Genomic DNA, 14,317 nt, shown 5'->3' with positions numbered 1-14,317 from the left:
TGAAGAAAGGTAAGCTATATGCTAAATGGTAAGTACCGATGGGGTGCCCCTTGTGAACCAGTTCAAGATTACTTTATTAAATACTGAGGAGCAAGGGGAGGGGTGGGAACTTATAACAAACTTGTCAATTGATTGTGTTTCCTGTGGGAGGAGCCCTTATCTCTCTGGTGTGCCGTCCTGGAAGGCTCGTAGAAATACCGTTACCGGTAGATCTAACGTAGGTTTTCTATTGTGTGTGTGTGTGTGTGTGTGTGTGTGTGTGTGTGTCTGTGTGCCACACAGAACATTGAGAAGAGAAAAAGCAGCAAAGAATTGTCTGAGGATTTGGGAACAAAAATTGTGGAAAAGCAGGGACATGAAGCATCTTGGTTACAAGTCCATCAATGGAGATCTTAATGTTCCTGTGTCCACTGTGCGCAATATTGTCAAGAATATTCACAGCCCACTGTAGCTAATCTTCTTGGATGTGGATAAAGAACCTCCATAAAATTGGTGGATAAAGAACCTCCATAAACTTCCAGACAAATTCAAGCTGACCTTCAGGCACAGTTAACAGCTGTGTCAGCTTGAACTATACGTCGCCATCTGAATGAAAAAAGACACAATGATAGGAGACCCAGGATGACCCCACTGTTGACACAGAAACATAAAAAAGACAGATTGGAGTTTGCCAAAACTTGCCTGCGGAAGCCAAATTCCTTTTGGGAGAATGTGCTGTGGAAAGATGAAACACAATACAGCTTTTTGGTAAAGCCCATCATTCCACTGTTTTCCAAAAAAATTAGGCTTTTAAAGAAAAGAATGCAATCAAACATGGTAGAGGTTTACTGATGTTTTTGGGGTTGGTTTGCTGCTTCAGGCACTGGATGTATTGACTGTGTGCATGGCATTATGAAATCTGAAGGCTACCAAAGAATTCTGGGGTGCGATGTAGGACCCAGTTTCAGAAAGTTGGGTCTGTGTCAGAGGTTATGAGTCTTAGCAGGGCAATGACCCAAAGCACACATCAGAAGGCACCCAGAAATGTTTTAAGACAACGTGCTGGAGAGTACTGAACTGGCCAGCAATGGGTCTATATATAAATCCCATAGAGCACATGTGGAAAGATCTCAAAATCAAAGTTGGGGGGGGGGGGGGGGAGACCTTCCAATCAGAGAGACCTGGAGCAGTTGGTGAAAGAGTGGTCCAAAATTCCAGTAGAGAGGTGTAGCTGGTCGTTCTTCTGGCAGGTTTTCCTCTCTCCACAGAGAAATACTGGAGCCTTGTGACAGTGACCATCGTGTTTTTGGTCACCTCCCTGACTAAAGCCCTCTTCCTCGATTGCTTAGTTTGGCTGGGCGACCTGCTCTAGGAAGAGCCCTGGTGGTTCCAAACTTCCATTTACAGATGTTGGAAGCCACTGGGCTCAATGGGACCTTCAATGCTGCAGAAATGTTTCTGTACCCTTCCTCAGATCTGTGCCTCGATACAATTCTGTCTCGGACAATTCATTGGACTTAATGGCTTGGTTTTGCCCTGACATGCACTGTTAACTGTGGGACCCTGTATAGACAGGTGTGTGCCTTTCCAAATCGTATCCAATTAATGGAATTTACCACAGGTGGGCTCCAATCAAGTTGTAGAAACATGTCAAGGATGATCAGTGGAAACAGGATGCACCTGAGCTCAATTTTGAGTCTCATGGCAAAGGCTATGAATACTTATGTACATTTTATTTATTTTTAACCACTTCCTGCTTATCATATAACAGAATGATGTGCGCAAGGACGTCGTATTATCTCCAGCAGGGATAAGCCTGCTTGGTGTGACACACCGCATCACTGATCACAGTAAAGAGCCTCTGTCGTAGGCTCTTTAACATGTGACCAGCTGTGTCCAATCACAGCGCAAACAGGAATAGCCGTGTATCGGCTTTTCCCCCACTCACTTTTGCAGACGCAAGTAGAGGAGAGCCGATCGTCTGTTCTGATTGTCAGCAATGCCACCCAGGACCACCAGGTATGACCACCAGGATTGCCAATCAGTGCCCAGCAGTAATGCCTGCCAGTGCTGCCTCAGTGCCACCTATCAATGCCCATCGGTGCTGCATATTGGTACCCATTCCTTGAAATCGTGGCAAAACCATGTGACTCAAGTCGCAGCAGTGTGAAAGGGGCCTTACAGCGGAATCTGTGGGTGTGGATATGTTAGGTAGCAACTAAACATGTGGTTTCTGAAATTGAAGGGTTGAAAGCAGAAAAAAATTGGCAAATTTTATGATTTGAGCAACCTTATAATGGATAGATGACTGGTTCAGTGCATATCCAGACCTACAGCTCTAGTGAGAAGTTCCTGGTCTGCAGTGGTTGGAACCTATTAAAATTAGGCCAAGGAAGGAAAATTGGTGAACCGGTGACATGGTCATGGGTGGTCAAGGCTCACTGATGGTTTTTGTAGTCCAATCCCATAGAAGAGCTACTGTAGCTCAAATTTAGCTCAAATTGCTAAAAAATTGAGCGGATTCTGATATAAAGGTGTCAATACATACAGCGCATCAGTTTGTTGCGCTCTGGGTGCCTATGCTGACCTGTGTCCAAGGCCAGGAGCGTCTACAATAGGCATGTGAACATCAGAACTGGACCATGGCGCAATGGAAGAAGGTGGCTTGGTCTGATGAATTTAAGAATGGTTTGAGCAACATTACAAGAGTTTGAGGTGTTGACTTGGCTCCTGTATTCTCTAGATCATAAATCTAATTAAGCATCTGTGGGATATGCTGGAAAAACAAGTCCAATCCATGGAGGCCCCACATCGCAATTTACAGAACTTAAAGGTTCTGTTACTCATGGCTTTGTGCCAGATACCACAACATACTTTCAGAGGACTGGTGGAGTCAGTCCATGGCTCGATGGGCTATGGTGGGTGGTCATAATGTTATGGCTGATCTGTGTATTTCTTGGGGGTATTCTTGAGAGACAGATGCCAGAGATACTCTTGAAGCAATATACAATATTCACGTTTGTGTAGCTTACTATAGGTAATATGAGGGGCTCTATACATTTTTTTTTAAATTAAATTTTTTTCAATAAATGTGGTCATCAAGCTACTTTTTGTTTTCCTTGTAAATTTAAAGATTTTATTTTTTTACACGGTTTTCTGTATTTTTTTTTTTTTTTTTTAAAAGGTCCCAGACTCCAATATAAATTTAAAATATATATTAAAGTAGGGTATCTTTATCTCCCTATTTTGATACTTTGCAAAGCATTCGTTATTCAGAAGAATAGAAACTAAAGCTTTGCATGGGAGGAGGCAACAATGGAGCTAGAGAGCAGGAGGTCTTGGGAGAAGTGGAGAGGACCGTTTGGGTAATATATTAAGACATAATTGGTACTTTAGCTTGTGGCAGACTTGTGAATGGCTGGCTTTGTATGTTGTTTGTATTTTGGATTTAATGCGTTGGACAGTAGGAAGCCAGTGAAGGGATTGGCATAGAGGAGTGGTGGACAATAAGTGGTTGGTAAGGTAGATGAGTCTGGCGGCAGCATTCGTGATAGACTGAAGGGGTGATAGCCTGCATAGAGAGAGTTACAATAGTCAAGGCAAGAGCTAGTAAGGGAGTGAATACGTTGCATAAATGTTTCATTGGTTAAAAAAGGGGTGCATTTTGGAGATGTTACGGAGGTGAAGTCTATAAGATTCGGACAGTGATTGAATTGGAGGCTGAAAGGACAGGTCGGAGTCCAGGATTACACCTAGCACGCTAGCTTGAAGGGAGGGACTGATGGCTGTATTCTTTATCTTGATGGAGACATCAGGTGAGGGGGTACAGGCAAGAGGGACTATTGTATTATTACTGTCTATGTCCCCATTGGGGAGTTTTCCCCTTTCTTCCTGTCCCTGTGACATGGGGCAGAGGGATGGAAAACTGGAAATTTGATCAGTGGAGACAGACTACAACAAAAACACAACACAGAAATTTCAGAAGCTCTTATTGCTGTCTTGTACCAGGTACCCATGTTTCCTCATGTCTTATTTTTGTATCGCAGGGATAAACAATCGAGGGAAATCTCCTTACTGGAATTAGAGAACAATGTAAACCTTTCATTTATCTGTACAATACTCAAGTATCTTTTATTCAGCTGGCTATACACTAGTAGAAGTTTGTTCAAAAGAACGTTCGTTCGATTTAGTTATCGTTAGTGGGGACTGATCAATATTCGTTTTCAACTGCAGTGACAGGATGGAAATTATTTGGAATGAATGAATTCTTAACAGTGCATGTGGTTCTGATCGGTAGAGTCCATTTGTTGCAAAATTTTGAACAATTTTCCAGTGACATTTTCAAGCTGTGGAATGAACAAATTTTTGTTTAAAAATCTAATTAGTTTTATATGTACTTTAAAAAAGATAACTTAAAAGTAAAAGCTTGGTTAACCACTTCCTTACCACGCCATAATCAAAAGACGGCTATGGCGTGGCTTTCTAGTTGCGGAAGGGGGTACATGGATGCCCTACAGGAGCCATGCCCCTCGTGCACCCGCTGTGATCAGTGTGTTTTTTGGGCACAGCCGATCAGATTGTGGTGAAGGGCCAATCACAGTGACCCTTTACCACGTGATCAGCTGTGTCCAATCACAGCTTTTCAGTGTAAACAGAATTGCCGGTTATTAATATTCCTCACCTCACGTGCTGTCACAGCGTGAGGAGAGAAGGTAAATGGCAATCCTGACAGGGGACATAGGCCACCCGGGACACATGAGGCTCTGGTATTTTTAGATGTTGGCAGAGGGTACAAATATGACATGTAACCCGGTCTCCTGCAGCCTGTCATACTCAGAGGTTGACAGTTGCTGTGGTTTGATGGTGAACTTGGTGTTGGTTACATTTAGGGAAGTGTGCGCTCAGGGATAAATGCCTAGAACAGAAGCAGTCTGTGTTGCAGGTATTTATCCATAGACATGTACAGCTCAATGCACTGTCCAGCCACAGCAGTTGTTGGCCTTGTTGACATGCTGCTGGCAGCAAGATTGGATGATATACCTGGGCCCTCTGTCCCCACCTAAATGCTAGAACCTCATGCGTCAGGCAAAACGCTCAGTGTCCATGGGGCCTTAAGGATATTTATCACAGTATAAGCAAAAAAGCTGGCACTTTGGTAAATGAGTCTTTTTCAGTATGCTTAATCCCTTCCTGCCCACAGCGGCCCTTTACCATGTGATCAGCTGTGTCCAATCACAGCTGATCACATGCAAAGACTTGCCGGTTAATGGCAGTCCTTTCCTCACATGCTGCCTGTGTGTTTAAAGAAGTGCAGATAACCTGCAAACCTAACAGTACATTGTTTACACCGATCTGCAATACAGCCCCATCGGTGCAGCCAAATATTTCAAATTGCAATGACTGCTTCGCAAGATAGTATTTCTTGTTGAAAGACATGTTTCACAGAACAGAAGAAACACCTACTGCTGTCATGAACTTCTTTTGATTTCTTCCACACTTAGCAGATGCTCAGTTGCCAGTTGGGTGTGTAAAGCATGTTTTTAACGTGGCAGAAACATTGACAACGAGATCTATTTTTTGTGATGTTGGGGCCAGTGTGACCGTTATTACAGTGATCTCATTGATCTTTTACTATATCACTGTGCTGAAGTTTTCAGATTTCCTTTTACAAATGGTGGATTTGCATCTTGCATATAGCTCAGGAGTCACTGTCAGCTTTTAATAAATGAATGGCAGGAGAATAATTTGTTTTGCATTTTTTGAATTAACATATCTTTATGTTCGCTCTTTGAATAAACCTAGTAAATTTCCCAGCGGGACGCTGTCAGTTTAGTCACTAATATTTCCTGCGATGTTGCCCTAGGGATATTGGAATGTCCTTGGTGTTCCGGTCAGTCGAGTCGAATCATATAAAATCGGGCCGTTATCCTATTTCTCCTTGTCCTCTGCAGTGCTGAATGTCACACATTATCCATATCATTCTGATGAAGATCACTGGGTCACAGTACAAGAGCATATAGCACTTTTGCTGGAAACTTCAAATTACCTTTTTAAAATCCGTATCATGTATGTTTATACAGTGCACATTCATGAAATGCGTTTTATTTTGGCATTACAAAACTGTATCCAATCCACGTACCAATTTGTGTTCTATTTGAACACACATGGTTGAGTTTGTATATGTGTGTGTTTATATGAATGTATGTGGATATTTAGATTTATAGTGGGGGAGGTTTGATGACTCTCATAGAGAGAACGAAGATCAATAAATAGTTTATTGCAGTGCCTTGAAAAAGTATTCATACCCCTTGAAATTTACAATTTTTTTTTAATGTTGCAACCAAAAAAACATAAATGAATCTTTGTGTGATAGACCAACACAAAGCGGCACATGATTGTGAAGTGGAAGGAAAATGATAAATGGTTTCAATTTTTTTACAAATCTGTGAAAAGTGTGGTGTTCATTTGTATTCAGCCCCCAAGAGTCAATACTTTGTAGAACTACCTTTCGTTGCAATTACAGCTGCAAGTTTTTTTTTTTTTTTTTTTTTATGTCTCTACCAGCTTTGCACATATAGAGTGAAATTTGTGCCCATTCTTCTTTGTAAAATGGCTCAAGTTCTGTCAGATTGAATGAAGAGCATCTGTGAACAGCAGTTTTCAAGTCTTGCCACAGATTGCCAATAGGATTTAGGTCTGGACTTTGACTGGGTCATTCTAACACATAAATATGCTTTGAGCTAAACCAGGGATATGCAATTAGCGGACCTTCAGCTGTTGCAAAACTACAAGTCCCATCATGTCTCTGGGTGTGTGTCATGCTTGTGGCTGTCAGTGTCTTGCTATGCCTCATGGGACTTGTAGTTCTGCAACAGCTGGAGGTCGGCTAATTGCATATCCCTGATCTAAACCATTCCATTGTAGCTCTGGCTGTATGTTTAGGGTCATTGTCCTGCCGGAAGGTCAACCTCCTCTCCAGTCTCCAAGTTATTTGCAGACTCTAAAGCCCTGTACACACGATCGTTTGTCTGATGAAAACAGACCGATGAACAGTTTTTTTCATCGGACAAACCGATCGTGTGTGGGCCCCATTGGTTTGTTTTCCATTGGTGAAAAAAAATAGAACATGTTTTAAAATCTTTCTATCGATAAAAAAATGATAGAAAAAAATGATCGTCTGTTTGGAAGTCCATCGGTCAAAAATCCATGCATGCTCAGAATCAAGTTGATGCATGCTCGGAAGCATTGAACTTTATTTTTCTCAGGACGTTGTAGTGTTTTATGTCACCGCGTCGGATTTTTGACCGATTGTGTGTAGGCAAGACTGATGAAAGTCAGCTTCATCGGATTACCTGACGAAAAAATCCATTGGATCAGATTCCATCAGATATCTAAACGTGTGTACAGGGCTTCAAAGTTTTTCTTCTAACATTGCCCTGTATTTGGCTCCATTCATCTTCCTCTGACCAGCTTCCCTGTCCCTGCTGAAGAAAAGTATCCCCACAACATGATGCTACCATCACCATGTTTCACGTGGGGATGGTGTGTTCAGGGTGATGTGCAGTGTTGGTTTTCTGACACACAGTTTTGCTTTTAGGCCAAAAAGTAAAATTGTGGTCTCATCTGACCAGAGCACCTTCTTCCACATGTTTGCTGAGCCCCCCCCACATGACTTCTCACAAACTGCAAACAGGACTTCTTATGGCTTTCTTTCAACAATGGCTTTCTTCACTCTTCCATTAAGGCCAGATTTGTGGAGTGCAGGACCAATAGTTGGACAGGATTCTCCCACCTGAGCTGTGGATCTCTGCAGCTCCTCCAGAATTTCCGTGGGCCTCTTGGCTGCTTTTCGGATTTAACGCTCTCCTTGCCCAGCCTGTCGGTTTAGGTGGATGGCCATGTCTTGGTAGGTTTGCAGTTGTGCCATATTCACATTTGTGGATGATGGATTTACCAGTGCACTGTGAGATGTTCAAAGCTTGGGATATTTTTTATAACCAAACCCTGCTTTAAACTTCTCCACAACTTTATCCCTGGCCTGTCTGTTGTGTTATTTGGCCTTCATGATGAGGTTTGTTCAGTAAGGTTCTCTAACAAACCTCTGAGGGCTTCACAGAACACCTGTATGTATTTATTTATTTATACTGAGATTAAATTACACACAGGTGGACTCTATTTACTAATTAGGTGACCTCTGAAGGCAACTGGTTCCACTAGATTTTAGTTAGGGTTGCCAGAGTAAAGGCGGAGTACAAATGCACATCACACTTTTTACATAATTATTTGTAAAAAGTCTGAAAACCATTTATTTTTTTTCCACATCACAATTATGTTCCACTTCCTGTCGGTCTTTTGCATAAAATCCCTATGAAATACATTTACGTTTTTGGTTGCAACATGACAATGTGGAAAATTTTAAAGAGGTATGAATATTTTAAGGCACGGTAAAGTAATATATTTCCCAGCAGTGTTTGCCTCATAATTGTTGGTCACAAAACGTTTTCCTATCCCTATTTTGATGGAAATGTTGCTGTAATATACTTTTCATTTAATTAACTCGTTGGAGTGCTGCAACGTTCAGAATATATATGTATGTATGTATATATATATATATATATATATATATATATATATATATATATATATATATATATATATATATATATATATATATATATATATATATATATATATATATAAATTACCCATGTTTTTTGTAAAATCTGCAATATGAAATCGGGTAAAAATAGCTTGTTAAAGGTGAACCTCCAGGAAAACCTAGAATCCCTTGCAGTATGGCTGCACTCGCACAGAAAAAGTTGCTCAAAACTGCAAATTTTTGTCAAGGGGGACCAAGTAAAGTAGTTTTATTTAAAGTGGATGTAAACCCGATTTTTTTTTTTTTTTTTTATTTATTTTGATGTCACAATGTACAGCAGTGGTTCTCAACCTGGGGGTCGGGACCCCCTTGGGGGTCAAATGAGGATTTGCCAGGGGGTCCCCAAAACCTGGGCTGTTCCTGAAGCCTGTGGCCGCCCACTCAGCCTCTTCACAGCCGCCCATTCAGTTCACGGCATAGCTGAGAGGCAGGGACTAGAGGTCAGCTGACTGGTGAGGAATGTGAAGTGGGAGGGGCTGGAGGAGACCCTATCTGCTGATTTCAGCATAGGTGTCACTTCTACGAGAAACCACAAAGTTGAAGACACAGTGAGTAACACTGCCTGTGATTAGAGTTGCCTTTAAAAGTCCCCACTACAGTTCTCAGATCAGCAGATGACCTTGATCAAGAGCACCTAAGTTGGCTGATCCCAAATCCCCACCAGCACTGCCACTCATCCCAACCCCCACCAGCAGTGCCACTGAATCCCAACTCCCCGCCAGCACTGTCACGGATTTCATACTCCCCACCAGGGAATAAGAGAAGGAATACAAATAGAGAATACATGGAAGGGAGTGGGAAAGAGGGGGAGAAACAAAGAAAAAGGGAGATGAAGAACAAGAAAGACGTCTAGAGAGGGATGGGGACAACAAACAAGAAATTAGGATAGAGAGAGATAAAAGGGAAAGAAAGGAGAACAAAGAGAGTGGTACATCCTAAAATGTACTATAAGGGGTTCTAATATTGTACGAGTGGAAGGGACTCAGGGATCGCTAAATGTCAGTGGATTAGGGGTGCAAATTACTTGTTTTACCTTGGGTGCCGACAACCCACGATAGGAAAATAATTTTACCGTTAGGGGTCCCCACAAATTGGGAAATTTTTTCAAGGGGTCATGGCACTAGACAGGTTGAGAACCACTGATGTACAGTATAAGATTTCCTATTATCTGTGGCCAGTCTTGCCACACAGAGTTAATCTAGCTCTGAGCAATCCTCTTGTATTGTTCAGTGAAATAAAAAGGACTTACAGAGAAAAACCTTAGTCCGTTCCGCCTCCTTGCTGTGAGTGACAGGTTATTTACATATCTCATGCACTAGCCTGGAGACGGGCATAATTTTTTAATTCCCACCCCCACTCCTTTTCTGAAGTCATGTGGTTACTTTTCTGGCTTTTGACTGGATGATGGTGATCATGGCAGAATTTAGTGTAAGGAATACTTAGAAAAAAAATGCATGTTGACAAGGGGAGTGTAGAGGTGGGCGGGGAGTCTACTGACATCACAACTCCACCCACAGAGCTCCAGACAACAGATCCACCCACAGAATCTGCAGTTTTTCAGTTCTTATAACAGACAGAGGGGAAACATTTGACAGGTGAGGATCCATGCAGGAGGCATCTATATCCTTATAGATCAGCACTATGGCAGTAGTTTAGAAAGGATGAGAGTTCCTGTGTCCCCCTTAGTGTGCTGACCACTGTAATCATGACTGCTAAGCCATGATTCCTTGGTCACTTTACATGCCTTTGTCATCCTACTGCTCTCCCTCTTCTCTCTCCCTTCCTGACAGCTTGGGAGTGTGTGTCTTGGATGTCTCCCTTGCCTCCCCTCTTGCTGCTTTTTCGTCTGGCAGTAAAGTTAGCGATTCCAATTCCTGCCAGCCTTTATTGTGCAGCCCAAAATCTTTTTTTTTTTTTACATCGCCATTGTGCATTCACGTAACCACCTGGCTGACGTTGGAGGGGAAACTCGGCCCCTCTCAGTGTAGTCTTTAGATCGGGGAAGGAGAGCGGCGAGTGGTCATGTGACCACACATCTGCAATTTGAAAAGTATTTAGCTGCAGAATAAAAAAAAAAGATTGTGTAAGTACATCTTGTTACAGAGGGGTTCGCAGGAATTGGAATAACTGACTTTACAAACACTTTTAGGTTGGCATCTTGGTCGCCTTTATGTCTGTTAGGTTTGTTTTTGAGTTGGCAGCTCTTCCTTGTAAAGAGACTTTTTTGATTTGTGCCAGGGCAGGGTGGTTTTGAAAGAATAAAGGACACAGAATCCATCCTCCCTCTGTCTTGATCGCTCCCAATTACTTGCTAAAACTGGATGCTCAGATTATGTGGGTAAGCTCTAGAGGTGACAAACTTTTTGTCCAAACAATTGAGGATAGCAGCATATATAACCCATGGTCTATGAATACCAATCCAGTATTGTACCCCAGGATAATGACTTGACAGGTAAGTTAAAATTTCTGTTTTCCTGTCCCATAGACAGAAACAGGCAGTTAACCCATGCCAGTATGGGTGCAGCCCCTCTGCATAGGAGAACTTTAGATTTGTTACCTTCACAATTACTGTAACAGTGAGTGGATAACTTTTATCTTGTAAAGTTTTTTTTTTTTTTATGTTTTCACAAGACTGTATGTCTTGCGTGTATTTTTTGCATTAACTCATTGTGGTGTTTTGGGTTCTGGTGAAGTTTAAAAAGCTAAAGTGCATCTTTAGCCATTTTTTTTTCATCTGTTTCCAATTGGTGAGTTTTCTAGTTACATCCTATTACAGGGACACAACAGGAAGTGAGAATAAATCTCAGTTGGTTATACTGTACTTTGAGATTGATTTCAACGTATTGTCCTGTTTTTGAAAAATATGTTTATTATATACCTCTTTTGAAATGATTATTTTTGAAATTTTCTTTTTCTTTTTGGATCTAGACACAGGTTGACGGGCAGCTGTTCCTGATTAAACATCTTCTCATCATGCGTGAACAGATTGCACCTTTTCACACTGAATTCACCATAAAGGAAATTTCCCTGGACCTCAAGAAAACGAGAGGTATTTCCCCTGTGGTGTCTGAAAGAGTAGGACTGATAATGGGCCTACTCTGATCACTCATCACGGGCCTTCATTAGTTTACTTCATGTTCACTTGCAATGCTTCGCATGATGTGCCTGTGTTCTTGGCTCTGCTACTAATCTACTGAAATATGCTTCTTAATAGGAAAAGACCAGTAGACCAGAAAAAAAACAGTAACGCGATTTACAAATATACTTTTGAAAATGATTAACTGTTGTAACCTTCAAACACACACAATAACTTCACATTAAAAGGTTTAACACATGTTCAAGGTCCAGTTCTACCTATTCCAAAAACAAAGCAAAAAAAAAAGCTGTAAGCCCAGGAAGTCCTCTCTGCCCCCCACTCTGAACCCCTGGAAAATGCTGCAGAGAGCGGCGCACCATACCCTCTCCAGTATGTAGGATCTGCCCACCACCAGAAAAAAAAGGGGAGAATCGAATCCATGATGTAACTTGAGGATTGATTTAAATTAAATCCGAGTTCCACCCAGAGTTCCATCCCCCCCTTTAAGGCAAAGGGGGGAATGGGTACCTGTTTTTGACGGGTACCTTTCCCTACTTTCAAGAGGCGGCGCTGTCCCTTGGATGCTCGGCCTCCCTCCTCCTTCCCCCACCACCTAGCCAATTAGAAAGGCCAGCGCGCTTTGCATGCACTGTAGAGAACTGGCTGTGAAGCCGAAAGACTTCACTGCCGTTTTCCCTGACAACCAATGGCGGCAGCAGCCACCCAACAGCCGATCCAAAATTAGCTGGGATGCTGACATCGCAGGCTCCCTGGACAGGTACGTTTCTATACAGTGGAACCTCGGATTGCGAGTAATGAGCATTTCGCAATACGAGCACTGTATTAAAAAAAAAAAAAAAAAAAAAAAACCCTGACTTAGTTTGCAAGTGTTCTCTCGCAAAATTAGCAGGATTCAGGCCAAAGCAGTGTGCAGTACGGCCAATCGCAGCCGATCGGGGTAGTTTGGAAATGCAGGGAAAGGCCCGAGGACAGCACGGCTGACCTCAGGAACGGAGTCTTTCCGAGGTTTGCCGAGGTGTCCTCAGGCCTTTCTGCCTGTTTGAGGCTCTCTGAAGCCCCTCCCACCTTTGGCCGCATGAGGTATTGCATGCCATTGAAGTCGATGCGGAACAAATCATTTTCGTTTCCATTGACTTCAATGGGAAGACTCGATTTTGATATGTGAGTACTTTGGACTACGAGCATTCTCCTGGAACGGATTATGCTCGTAATCCGTGGTTCCTCTGTATATAAAAAGCCAGCAGCTACAGTATTTTGAGCTGCTGACTTTTTTTAATTTTTTAATATGACAGTAAACCAGCATTTTCAGGATGTCAGCTATGGCAGTTCTCTGTATTTTTATTTTTATTGAGTTTTTTTCACTGCATCAGAGGTCTCCTTTTAGGCTGCATTCACACCTGAGCAGAGAGATTTATTTATTTCAGGCATTTTATTTGAGCGTTTTTGCATACGTATGTGAGCATTTTACAAGCATATTTCAAGTTGTTTTTTTTTTTTTTTAACATAATGTATGATGAATTGATCTTTGGGTACATGTTTCACCTGTTTTTAGGGTAGAATATGTAGCATGTTCCCACTGCTGCAGCCACCGCCCGCTTTGCTACCTGTAGTGACAGCAAGCGGGGTAACTTCTCCCCTACTTTCTGTCACTATTTAAAAAAAGACACAGTGGTTTGGTACTCCGGCCACATCATTCATTCACAGAATTCTGTGAATGGCAAATTACAAGTATCGGCAGCCTTTGCGGCTGTCTGCTTATAGTTTCAATGAACTACCATGGCGCTGTTGAGCACTTGAGGTAGTTCATTCTCTTTCTGTCAATATGTACGAGGTACAGGCACACAGATACACTGACAAGTCTGCAGGAGTCCTGCATGGCACCCATGATCTGTTGATCATGGGTGCAATGCTTTACAGGCTTCAAGTAAAAAAAAAAAAAAAAATGCTATTTTTTTTTTCACCTGCAAAAAATTAACATTTGTTTTATTTTAAAAAAAAAAGGTCAACTTCTTTAAAGCTTCAGGTGTTTTTTTTGTTTTAGCCAACGTAAAGCATTGGGGAAGAAGACACAATCTTACAGGCTAAAAATAAGTTTGAAATACACCTGAAAATAATGCTCTATGGGGGTGGAAATCTGACTTAAATGTAGCTCATGCAGCTTTTGGAGTGTCAGACGTTGAGCTGCAGGCATCTGAATGTTCATATGTGAACAGCCTCTATTGAAATGCATGGGATTTGGGATATTGAGAATTTTGGAGCTTCGAGCTACAAAACGCTACTGTGTGAAATGGGGCCTTAAAATTAAGTGATGTTTATAAAAAAACAAAACTCATCTCCCCAATTAAAAAGGCATAGTTGGCATTGCCAAATAATACATTTTTGAGTAAAAAAAACACTTATCGCTTTAATTAACTGCTCTGAGATCTGCCATATCGCAACCTAGGCAAAGCTGCCATGATCTTTCGCTGAGATGTACATTGTGACCATTTTTATAAAAAAATAAATAAAGAAAATATAATGCATAGAATGTGTTAAAACGTTTATACTTGAGCCTCATACACATGATCGGAATTTCCGACAAA

General features: G+C 41.7%; 1 protein-coding gene across 2 annotated transcripts in view; it reads left to right on the top strand.

Moving 5' to 3' along the window:
• Window positions 1-14,317, top strand: part of COG3 (component of oligomeric golgi complex 3) — a 133,272-nt gene that overhangs the window by 78,810 nt on the left and 40,145 nt on the right. For both annotated transcript variants that reach the window (XM_040341274.1, XM_040341273.1), the window contains exon 17: window positions 11,567-11,687. In XM_040341274.1, the coding sequence (XP_040197208.1) occupies window positions 11,567-11,687 (121 nt within the window). The remainder of the gene's footprint in view (window positions 1-11,566; window positions 11,688-14,317) is intronic.

The sequence above is a fragment of the Rana temporaria genome, chromosome 2 (assembly GCF_905171775.1).
Source record: "Rana temporaria chromosome 2, aRanTem1.1, whole genome shotgun sequence".
NCBI lineage: Eukaryota > Metazoa > Chordata > Amphibia > Anura > Ranidae > Rana > Rana temporaria.
Note: the sequence above shows the minus strand (reverse complement) of the source record. Positions and strands in the feature narration are given on the sequence as shown.